The sequence below is a fragment of the Hypanus sabinus genome, chromosome 21 (assembly GCF_030144855.1).
Source record: "Hypanus sabinus isolate sHypSab1 chromosome 21, sHypSab1.hap1, whole genome shotgun sequence".
Taxonomy (NCBI): domain Eukaryota; kingdom Metazoa; phylum Chordata; class Chondrichthyes; order Myliobatiformes; family Dasyatidae; genus Hypanus; species Hypanus sabinus.
The window spans coordinates 37,732,498-37,745,118 of record NC_082726.1 but is presented as its reverse complement, the minus strand read 5'-3'; the positions used below and the strand labels follow the sequence as shown (position 1 = coordinate 37,745,118).

At 41.1% G+C, this 12,621-nt stretch overlaps 1 protein-coding gene across 4 annotated transcripts in view; it reads left to right on the top strand.

Annotated features, from left to right (window-relative positions):
• Positions 1-12,621, top strand: part of LOC132378971 (microsomal triglyceride transfer protein large subunit-like) — a 104,876-nt gene that overhangs the window by 22,747 nt on the left and 69,508 nt on the right. For all 4 annotated transcript variants that reach the window (XM_059946366.1, XM_059946368.1, XM_059946367.1 and 1 more), the window contains exons 5-6: positions 1,007-1,123; positions 11,253-11,392. In XM_059946366.1, coding sequence (XP_059802349.1) covers positions 1,007-1,123; positions 11,253-11,392 — 257 coding nt within the window. The remainder of the gene's footprint in view (positions 1-1,006; positions 1,124-11,252; positions 11,393-12,621) is intronic.

Sequence of the window (12,621 nt, the reverse complement as noted above, 5' to 3'; positions counted from 1 at the left end):
TGCAAGAAGAGAGGAAATAAATAAGACTACAAGACATAGGAACAGAATTATGCCATTTTGGCTCATCAAGTCTGCTCTACCATTCAATCATGGCTGATCCCTTCCTCTCCTCTTCAGCCCCACTCATTGGCCTTCTCCCCATAATCTTTGATGCCATGTCTGATGCACCATCATTAACTCTCCGAGACGTGAGGCAAGAGATAGGCTTTTATTAGCTGGAAGAGAGCAGTCAGCAGCAAGAGATCCCCATACGACATCCTGGAGACTGAGGGAGGAGCAGTGCCTCCAATCGCCTTTATACAGGAGTCTGTGGGAGGAGCCACAGGAGCAGTCAGCGGGGTGGGGGGAGGGGTGCGTGTCCAGATAGGTATATGTAGTTCACCACACTGTCCTACTAAGAACCTATCAAGCTGTGCCTTAAGTACACCCAACAACCTGGCCTCCACAGCTGCCTATGGTAACAAATTCCACAAATTTACCATTCTCTAGCTCTGCAACTCCACCACTCTATCCTGAGGCTGTGCTCTCATGGGGAGCATCCTTTCCACATTTACTCTCTCTAGGCCTTCCAGTATTTGAAAGGTTCCAATGTGATTCTCCCACCCCCACCGTTGTTCTAAATTCCAGCAAGTACAGGCCCAGAGCTATCAAATGTTCCTCATTCCTGGAATCATCCTTGTGAATCTCTTCTGAACCCTTTCCAATGTCAGCACATTTCTTTTCATTGAGGAGCCCAGAACTATTCACAATGCTCAAGGCGAGGCATTATAAAGTATCACATCCCTGCTCTTGTATTCTAGAACTCTTGAAATGAATGCACATGCCTTCCTCACCACTAACTCTACCTGCTTTAGGGTAAATAGTGGGGAAGTGTTCTTGGATTCTTTGTCCAATCATAAATCTGACGGCGGGGGTGGGGTGGGGGGTTGTGTATGCACTGCACCAGAGGGTGGTGGAATGAGATTAAGTGATAAAGTTATAAAGTGGAATTTATTCTCCTTCTCAGGTTGACGTGTCTGGAAGCTGCAAAGTCACGTATGAAACAGAGAATAACCAGGTGACCAAGATCAAAGACCTCCTTAGTTGTGAGAGATCAGAATTTGGCTTTATTCCATCCAACCAGGTATGTTACATTTGCTTCATTGGTTAGTGCAATACTGAATCACACAATATTCATTCTGTTGTTTTGCTTTTAATAATACTATTTTGAATTTCATTTTGCCTAGTCATAGTTCCAGTTACAATGGCAAAGATTAAAACTAACCTGGTGGAAAGTTAATTAGGGAGGAGTTAATGGGTATATCCTCATTTGGATGAGAACAATTAGCCACACCATGTCCAAATTTACTAATCTGGCTCCCTATATTTTTATCCAATTCAGTAACATTATTACAAAAATGCTGAAGTCCCAGCACTGATCTATTGGTTACATATCTCCAGTCAGAAAAAGATGCCCCTCTACCACCTACTGTCTGTTTTCTATGACCAGGCCAATTTTAGATCCAATTTACTAACGTAAATTTACAATGTGACTTAACCTTCTGGACCAGCCTACTGTAGGTGACCTTGTAAAATGTTTCATTGAAGTCCATGTAAACAATGTCCACTACCCTACACTCATCAGTTACCTTTGTCACCAGATTACTTAGGTTTGTGAAACAGGACCTCCTTCCCACGTAAAGTCATGTCGGCTGTCCCTGGTGAGACCATGCTTTCCCAAATACAAAAATCTTTCTGTAATGGATCTACGTTTGCCTTTACTTATCTTCCTTCCTATTTAACAGTTTTTGTGTTTCTTCCTAGTTTGCTCTCATATTCCATTTTTCTTTTCTTTATAAATTTCTTTCTCACTTTTTTCAAAATCAAATCAAATCAGGTTTCACCACCATTCAAACCACACATAGATACAACTGAATGAGACAAGCATTCCTCTGGGGCCAAGGTGTAAAAAAAAGAATTCGAAATAGCAAGCAAACATTCAAAAATACAAGCAGTATAATTCAAAATATCAAGCAAAAAAAGAATGTTCACTTGAAAAAAATATATAGTCCAAGACCCTGATCGACAATGTCCAGACTTACACAATCTGGCCTGTCATTCCACCACTTGAACACAGGAGGGCAGCACCAACTGGAGAGGCCAACTGTGGCACTAACACATCCCTCACCTGGTCTGTAGCAGTAGGCAAGCCCTGAGGCTTGTGGCCTAGTACTTGCTACAACTAAGGCTACGCAGCTCTCATGTCAACTGCCCCTTCACTAGACAAGGGTAACCGGCCTGCGGTAACTTACATTATCACTGACCAACAGAGTCTTGCGAACATAAGTGAAATGTCTGAAACAATCTCGCACGGTTATACTGCACCAACTCCGGTGCTTCCAAGTAGAGAGGAGCAACACAATCTGCAGCCAGATCAGCTCCTCCGACATCCCGACCAACTCCTCCAACATCCCGACCAGCTCCTTCAACCTCTTGGCTGGCCCCCTGGACACTTTGACCAGCTCTGCTGCTCACATCAGTCCAACTACTCCAGTCAATGAGCAGTTCACTGATGGAGCAGCCCTGCAGTACCCGGTGTTCTTGGGTTGTCTTGGATCATTAAAAAAACAAATTTTAGGAAGTAAAAAGCATCTTTGGTTGGCCCCCGAGAGGACGCTGCATTCATATGCACGGCCATCTTACTGGAAGTAAATTTTTGTTGAATTCTCAAGCACTCTTGATCCGCAAGTTACTGCTTTTGTGTGTTTCCCCGAGATTTAATACAACCTTTGATTTTCTCCTGTCATCTGTGGTTGGATCAATTTTCTTGTGTCTTAAAGAAATAGTTAAAAATTCTCTGAGCATGGAAAGGACCATCAGAAATAAAACCTCCAGAATATGTCCGGCTCGCTGTTAACACCCTGACAGTTGCAACCTGCTTTATATAAAAGAAATAATAGTTTCTGTCATAAATAGCAGATAGAGTACTGCATAAGGAAGAACATTTTGACAATCGTATTCTCAAAAATGCAGCAAATAACTTGCCAGTATCACTTAACCTTGGGATAACAAGGCCTTTCATGCAGGTTGCAGTTCGCTCTTAATTATTCAGTTTCGGTGATGGAAGGTAAAATTAAAATCAATTGCAGTATAAAATATTTAGGGTAGTTGAATAACTATCCACAATTTGTCAAATGTTTTTCACATGGAGCTGTGATAGAGAGAGAAGTTCAATAGCAGCTAGCCACAGTTGGATTTAGGGAGAAGCAGCTGGAGAGGTCCCTTCCGGTGGTCACTTTCTGCTAAACCCTTAAGGAAGTGCATATGTGGGTGCTGAGGAGACCATGTTCAAGGTCAAAGGTACAGTACTGTGCGAAAGTCTGGAGCACATGTATGTAGCTGGGGTGCCTAAGACTATTGCCTAGCACTATAGTAATTTTATGTATTGCACTGTTTTGCTGCTATAAAAATCGAATTTCAGGACTCTCAAGGAGAAGCTCATGGTGTGAGACACACTTTGGCTTCGCTCCATTCCTTTTACTTCTTCTACCCGTAATCACCCTTAACTGCTTTATTTATACCTACACTAAAGGGGTTTATATTGCAGATATATTCTTTGAGCTTTGATTTTAATTTGATGGAAATGCTTACCAGAGCATGAGAAGCTAAATATGGGAAAACTCGAATTTCATGACAGCTGTGTCTGCACCTGTGCAACCCCACCCCTGGCACTCCTTCTCTGCCACCTATCCCACACCTTCCCGTGGCGCTCCATCCTCACCATCTCCAACACCCTTTGCTCCCACCAGATTTACAAACTCACTCTCCGCTGCACGTTGGCAAATACAGCACTGTTCAAAAGTCTTAGGTGCCCTCGCGAAATACATGTGCCTGAGACATTTGCACAGTACTGTAGTATACACAGTGGCCATCTTATTAGGTGCCACTGTATCTTAAAAAAGTGGCCTCTGAATATATGTTTGTGGCCTTTTGCTGCTGTAACCCATCCACTTCAAGGTTCGAAATGTTCTATGTTCAGAGGTGCTCTTCTGAACACCACTGTTGTTAGGCGTAGTTATTTGAGTTACTGTTACCTTTCGGTCAGCTTGAACAAGTCTGGCCAGTCTCCTCTGACCTCTCTCGTTAACAAGGCATTTTTGCTCAGGGAACTCACTGGGTGTTTTTTGATTTTCGCGCCATTCTCTGGTCAAAGTCACTTAGATTACGTTTCTTCCCCCATTCAGGTGTAAGATGTGAACAGTAACGGAATCTCGTGACCATGTTTGCATGCTTCTATGCGTTGAGTTGCTGCCACGTGATTGGCTGATCAGAACATTAGTGAGCAGGTGTACAAATGAGCCTAATAAAATGGCCGCTCAACGTACATCCACCCCAAATGTCAATTTGTCCGTTACAGCAACTTTGTTAGAGGAGGGTTTGATGAGACACTAGGTAGTGCAGAACAGTTGTAATAATGGCCACAAGGAATCAAGGGAAGGAATTTAACTCCTCTTCCTACCTGAATCAGAATGAAACAGAAACTCTGCCTCTGAATGGTGACCCAAAACACTGGGATTATTAGAAGGCAAGGCAGGTAATATGATTAACGTAGTCAAACCTTTCCTTTTTCCACCCCTCTACCATCCCATCATCTTGTATTGCTCCAGCCTGGGTGTGGGGGGGGAGGGGGTGTAGTTTCTATTTCACAGATCTGTAAGGCTGTGCTGTTTAGAATTTCTCGTAATCATCCGGTTACTCTTGCTTTTCCAAAGCTGCAAATTAATTGCTCCCATCAACCAAGAAATGTGAAGTTCAATTCCCTTCTTAAAATGTATCATGAGATAAGAACTTTGTACAATGAGTTAACCTCTTTCTCCCAGCGGAATATTGAAATACTTCATAAAATTAGGCCAAATAACAAACTTCTCAACATGTTCTATGTTACAGAAGAGCGATTGATAATCATGCTGTTAGGCTGTTAATATTGTCAGCAACATGTACTGTAGTTACATATACAACTGTAGCACTTGTAATCGTATGATTCAGGAGCCTCATTCACATTTGCCATTAGCCAAACGTGTTGCATGACGAATTTTTGCACTACATACCACCCCACCAAACAAATACAAACAATCACGTTATATTTGTAACTATAGACGTAGCCAAATCCTTTAATTTTTTCCATCAAATAACGGTGTTGTTGGTCATGTGATATTTGCTCTGTTCCATATAAATACCACAATCAATTTTTGTATCACTGTGTTAAACAGCTGCCTACTGATTAAACAAAAGAGCTTTTTCTTGCTTATATATACACTCTGGTGAGATTTCTCTGCACCTTAACAGTTTTTATTTCTGTGCTGGTGCTGGCAAAATTTAATGGGAAACAGTATAATTACTATAATATAAAGCTTCATATTCAATCAGAGGTCAGGAAGAACCAAAAGCTGTATGTCAAAGAGACATGCAGTTTGAGAGCCGAGGTCTGATTGTCTCTGATACAGCAGCATTCTAATACTGAAACTCTTACTTGAACTTTCAGAAAAATACTTAATTTCCTCTTCATTCTCTAGAGAAGAACGTCCATGGGTAGCTAAATTTCACAGACATGCAGATGTCTGTACTTATCACTCCTACTTAATATCTCCCACTTCTGATTCCCCACTCTGGCATTCTTACCTCTTCCCACCTACCTTTCACCTCCCCCTCCTCCTTCCCTTTCTCCTATGGTCTCCTCTCCTCTCCTATCAGATTCCTTCCTCTCCAACTCTTTATCTTTCCAACCCACCTGGCTTCACCCATTACCTTCTAGCTAGTCCTCCTTCCTTTCCCCACTCCTTTTTATTCTGGCATCCTCCCCCTTCCTTTCCAGTCCTGAAGAAGGGCCTCGGTTTGAAACACCAACTGTTTATTCATTTCCATGGATGATGCCTGACCTGCTGAGTTCTACCAGCATTTTGTGTGAGTTGCTTTGGATTTCCAGCATCTCCAGAACCTCTCGTGTTTAATCTCTGTACTTTCATGTTGTGCAGAACTACTTCCCTATCATCCCGAGTTAATGTTCTAGCATTTATACATTGGTCACAACGCACTAAAGGCAACAAAGTAGTTTGCATAACTGTATATTAAAATAGGGACAATAGTATCTAGAAGTTATTTTAACTGATATAATCCACTTTAAACTATTTGCAAGGCAATAAGACTTTAAAACAATTGATAGAAGAAAATGACATTCCTGTTTCCTGACATGATTTCCTCTCATCATTTATACACTGATTACAATCGGCAAAGTTTATATAGCTTTAGCTAGCACACTAATATATTCCTGTTGATAGTGTTATAGTCCTGTTGATAGTAATTCTTCATGATGTGAACTCATTCAATGTGTCAACAAAAAAAAACAGCCAAGAGCCTTTCAAGTTTCTCAGCAGCCAACCAACATGAGTATGTTACCTCTGTCACGAACTTCATCAGCAAGTATGTAGAGGTCTGTGTATCAAAGAGTTCAGTTTAGGTGTTTTCATGGATGAACTGAGGGACCTGCTTTCTATTGAATACCACGACCACGGTGTTCCTGGTAACCCTGACCTACACAAGAATTAAAGACATGACCTTCACAAAACTGTCAGGGTGCTGAAAGACAATACCAGTCTAAAATTCAGCCCTAGACTGAATATTTGTTGCAGGGCTTACGTACCATAACAGGCTACAAAATGAAGTTGGGCACATCCCTTCATTTTGAGCTTAACTCATTCTGCGCACATTTTGGCCAGAAGGGGACTGGAGTGTCACCATCCACCCAACAGCATTCAATGCAATTGTACTAACAGTCACTGTTGCAGATGTCAGGTTCAGGAGTGAACTCTTGGAAAGCATTTGGCCAGGCTGCATCTTTAGTTCCTGCGCTGGTCAGCCGGTGGGGATATTTACAAACATTTTCAGCCTCTGGCTATTTCAATCTGAGCTTCACATCAGCTTTAAGAAAACTACACACAAGAAAATAAGTTAACATGCCTTAATGACTCCCACCTGGTGGCTCTGACATCCACCAGCATGAAGGGCTTTGAGAGGCTGGTCAGGACACACATCCATCTAGCCTCCTGTGTAACTTTGACTCATTGCTGTTCATCTATCATCAAAACAGGTACATGGCAAATGCTGTCACCCTGGCCCTACATTAAGACTACTCTTTATTGACTAGCATTCTGTCTTCCCTACATTAAGACTACTCTTTATTGACTAGCATTCTGTCTTCAGTGCTATAATTCCAGGTTAAACTCATCTCTAAAGGTCATTAGATCAGAAGTGTGGCTGTTTGCAGATGACTACACAATGTTCTGCACCATTCGTGATTCCTCAGATAGTGCAGCAGGGCCTGGACAATATCCAGGCTTGGGCTGACAAGTGGCAAGTAATATTTGACCACACAAGTGCCAGGCAATGACCATCTCCAACAAGAAAGGCTCTAATTATCATCCCTTGACATTCGGTGGCATCACCATCACTGAATCGCCCACTATCAACATCCTGGGGGTTTCCATTGACAGGAAACTGAACTGCTCTAGCCACAAAAACACCGTGGCTACCAGAGCAAGTCAAAGATTAGGAACCCTGCGGCATGTAACTCACCTTCTGACTCCTCAAAGCCTGTCCAATGTCTCCAAGGCTCAGGACAGGAGTGTAATGGAATACTCCCCACGCACCCGGATGAGTGTAACTCCATCAACACTCAAGATGCTTGACACCATTCGGTACAAGGCATTGGTCCCCCTTGCACAAGCATCCAATCCCTCCACCATCGACGAACAGTTATAGCAGTGTGTACTAACTACAAGATGCACTGCAACAACACACCAAAGTTCCTAAGCCAGCACCTTCCAGAACCACGACCACTACCATCTAGAAGGACAAGAACAGCAGATACCTGGGAACACCACCACTTGGAAATCCCCCTCCAAGTTGCTCACCATCCTGACTTGGAAACGTAGCACCGTTCCTTCACTGTTGCTGGGTCAAAATCATGGAATTCCCTCCCTAACAGCACTGTGGGTGTACCTACACCTCAGGGACTGCAGCGGTTCATGAAGGCAGCTCATCACCACCTTCTCAAGGGCAACTAGAGATGGGCAATAAATGCTGGACGCCCACATCCAATAAATGAATAAATATAAAATGACCTGGACCTGGGACCCAGCACTTCCCTTTGCAACTTGATTCTTTACTTCCTGAACAAATAGCAAGGATAGGCAACAACACCCAGCACGATTGCCCTCAACACTGATGCTCCACAAGCTCCTACTCTACTCCCTGTACACTCACAGCTGCACAGCCAGATTCTGCTCTAACTCCATCTACAAGTTTGCAGATTACATCACTGTCGTGGGTTGAATCTCATATAACAATGAATTGGAAGATGGCATAATGGCATGTTATCATATCAGCAACCTTTCCCTCAATGTCAGCAAAACAAAAGGGCTGATCTTTGACTTGAGGAAGGGATGCTTATGTTCCTGTCTAGATCAATGGTGCAGAGGTCATGAGGGTTGAGAGCTTCAAGTTCCTGGAAGTGGACATCACTAATAGCCTTTCCTGGTCCAATCACTGGTCAAGACTACACCCTCAGAGGGCTAGAGAAACTTGGCATGTCAACACTCAATAATTTTAATGAATGCACTATAAAAACATCCTATTTCTGTGTATCACAGCTCGCTATGGCAATAGCTGTGGCCAAGACCAGAGAGTAATGGACACAGCACAACATATTACAAACACCAGCCTCCCCTACGTGGTTTCTGTCTACATTTTTTGCTGCCTCAGTAAAGTAGCCAACATAAAGTCTTCACTCACCCCAGACCTTTTCTTACCTCTCACATCGGGCAGAAGATATAAACACCTAAAAGCATATAGCACCAGGCTGAAGGAAATACAAGATTTAACTCTTGACTTCACAGTCTACTTTGCTATGGCTTTGCATGTTATTTTCTCTCTGCACTGTGCTTTGTAACTAACATTTTATCCTGCCTCCTGTTATCGCTTTTCCTTTGTATTATTACCTCAATGCACTGACTGATGAATGATTTGTAGGGATGGCATGCAAAACAAGCCTTTTCACTCTATCTCAGTACATGTGACAATAATACACTAATAATAAAATAACTGATCCCAGAGGCACTCGACTTGTTGCATCCCTCCAGCATAGGTATTTTCTAAATGGGGAGAAAATTCAAAACTCAGAGGTGCAAAGAAACTTGGATGGTCCTCATATAGGATTTTCTAAAGGTTAACTTGCACATTGAGTCGGTGCCAAGGAAGGCAAATGCATTGTTAGCATTTATTTTGAGAGGACTAGAATATACTATGAAGGATTTAATGTTGAGGCTTTAGCAGGCTGCGGGAGGAGTATTGCGAGCAGTTTCGAGCCCCTTATCTAAGAAAAGATGTGCTGGCATTGGCAAGAATCCACAGGAGGTTCACAAAAATGATTCTGAGAGTGAAAGAGTTAACACATGAGGAGCATTTGATGGCTTTGGGTCTGTACTCACTGGAGTTTAGAAGAATGGGGGGCGCGGTTCATATTGACACCTGTTGAATATTAAACAACTTGATAGAATGGAAGTGGAGAGCATGTTTCCTGTAGTGGGTTAGCCTAGAATTGGAAAGCACAAGCTCAGAATAGTGGGACTTCCATTCAGAACAGAGATGAGGAGGAATTTCTTTAGGGAAAGGGTGGTGAATCTGTGGAATTCATTGCCACAGATGGTTATGGAGGCTAAGTCTTTCTTGATTAGACAGGGCGTCAAATTTATGAGGAGAAGGCAGAAGAATGAGTTGAGAGGATGAGTGGATCAGCCATGATGGAACAGCCATGAAACTCAAATGGGCTGAATGGCCTAATTCTGCTCTGGTGCCTAATGGTCTTATGCCCTTTTGGTCTTATGGACCCATTCTTCACAAAGCTTTGCCTTCTATGTGACAGTCACTTTTCAATACATGCTAACACACCCTCCATTACTTTGGGATGTTAATATATGCACCAGCCTCTTATATGGCATCTTGTCGATTGACTTTTGGAAACCTAAGTACACTTCAGGTACAAGTTCCACTACATTGACTCTCCCAACTACATCTTCAAAAGAATTTGAGAAAATTTGTCAAACACAATTTACTTTTCATTAAACCATGTTGACTGGGTCTGATTATATTCAACTTTACTAAATAATTAGTTATTTTCTCTTGACTATTAACTTCATCATCTCACCAACAATAAATGTTAGACTAACTGGCTTATATTCTCCACTTTTAGTGTTCACTTTTTAAACATTGGCTGTTTTCCAATCATTTGGTTTCTTCTTGGAATTCACCGAGCTTTGAAAACTTTCACCTTAAGAGTCCACAATCTCTGCAGCCACTTCCTTTTAAAACTCAAGTGCAAACCATTGAATCTTATCAATTTGTTCACCTATGAGTTTCTCTGATAGATTTGAAATCATCCCATCTGTTACCTCAGCAATATTTTCAGCGCCCACCTTGCTGAAGAATGATACAAAAATAATTTAATATATCTACCATCATCTCTTTGTTTGCTGTTACTAATTCACCATCCTTGTTCTCTTCATTTCCACACTTAACTGAGTCACTTGAGTCCTGTAATATTTGTTTTGATAGTGCATGCAAATTTTCTTTCAAAATCAGATGTCTACCGTCTTTCCCTGCTCTATCTGGCTTCTGGCCAACCCTTGCTCCTTTGTTTGCCCTAATTAAAAAAAGTAGCATTATCTTTGACTTCCTTTGTTAACCACAGATTGTCCCCTTCTCTCAGGGAAGCCAGCACACCAATGGAACATATCCATATTTGGCGCAGGATAACCAGATGCTGAATAATATATATTGCATGCTTGGCATAAGTTGTAGCCAAATACAGCAAGTCTGTGGTACCTGTTAAATCTTATCAATTTCCCACAACAGCTGATTTGAAGCTTTCCTGAGAAAGAGCAGGAGTGGAGTTAGGTTCCATCCTTGTAAGCCCACAGGCAAAATTAATTGGTCTGAGAGTAAATATTACATTAATCTTGTCCCTAATTGAACTCAGCTACTAAAGGTGAAGCCCCTTTATCTAGCTGACTGCACCAGCAGGTTCCCTGGTTAGCTGTCTTTATGCCACAAAAAGACATGTGGATATTGCAATATAATGCGTGTTTCAGAAATTTAAATATCCTTCATAATTGCCCTAAGTTAAGCAGATGTTTAATTTAAAATGTGACCTTTCATTCAAGGTTCTTGGAGTTCAGTGGCAACCGACATGTAAAGGTCTTTATTCTGTGGAAAACGGTGTTATCAAAACAGCTGTCATCGAGGAGGGTCATGTGTTCAAGCTCAATCTTCAAACAACAAGTGGAGCCAAAATCAGCTCAAGGTTTGCCAAGTTTTACCTTTTATTATACATGGATATATAATAGAGATGATTCCACTCATTTGTTGTCAAGGGTTTTATTCTTCCTAGAGACATAAAAATGTTCAAAGTTTAAGAAAAATCTGGATCCTGGCAAATCTTAATACTTACACAAAATACCTATAAAAACATTCCTGCTCCTTTATATTTGTATTGCATTGACAGAAGTATGCATTTAGTATACAATATACCCACAGCACAAAGTCAAGTGTATATTCACACATGTGTCATATAACGTAAGCTCAAAGAAATGCATATTATTTAACATCTCCCTAGGTCTAATTGTGAATTTAACAAGCATAGATAACCATCCCTTTTAGACTCACAGGCAGTAATTTTAGGTCTTAACATACAAATATATGCATACACATACATAGCTACATATACTTTCTAGCACAATACATTATCTACTCAGATATACATTATATAATCAGGGGTGGATGCTTCCTAATTTTACTTTTTTATTATGTATTGTTCATTGTTCATATTCTGGCTTAACTTAGAATCCTAATAAAAAATCACAAACCAAGTACGAATCTAGTACTCAAATTGGTTTGAGCATTAATGTTGAAGTGAAGCAATTTATGTTATTCCATTTTTCAAAGGTTTGATTCCTAACATGTTATACATGAAGTTCAAGTGCAGTATTCACCAGGACAAATTATGAATAAAGTATTGGTTACACTTGTGCTGTGATTTGTTGCCAGAGAAACATAGTTGGAAAGTGTGGAGCAATAAAAAACTGCAGATGCTGGGAATTCTGAAATTTAAAAAAAACAGAAAATGCTGGAAACGATCAGGTCAAGTGGCATCAGAGAGGAAAGAAACAAATTTACATTTTGAGTCGAAGACCTTCATCAGACCTGGTAAAGTGAGAAAACAATCAGATTTGCAGAGAGAGAGAATTTAGAAAGAACAGAGGGAATGACTGTGATAGGGTGCAGCTCAAAATTGTAAAGGTGACAAAAACTTTCAAAGCCAACAATTAGAGACAGAGATATTGAAACAAAGATTCATGGATGCATGTAGAAAGATGAGCAAAGGGGATGGTTATTTAATTTTGTTAAATTCTTTCTTAAATATGGTGATGAGAGTGAGGATGGGAGGAAAATGAAATCTTTTGTTGATACTGAGGGAGTGGCTGTTGACATGACACCATGCCACTAAGCTCTCTATCTCTTTCTGGTACCTTG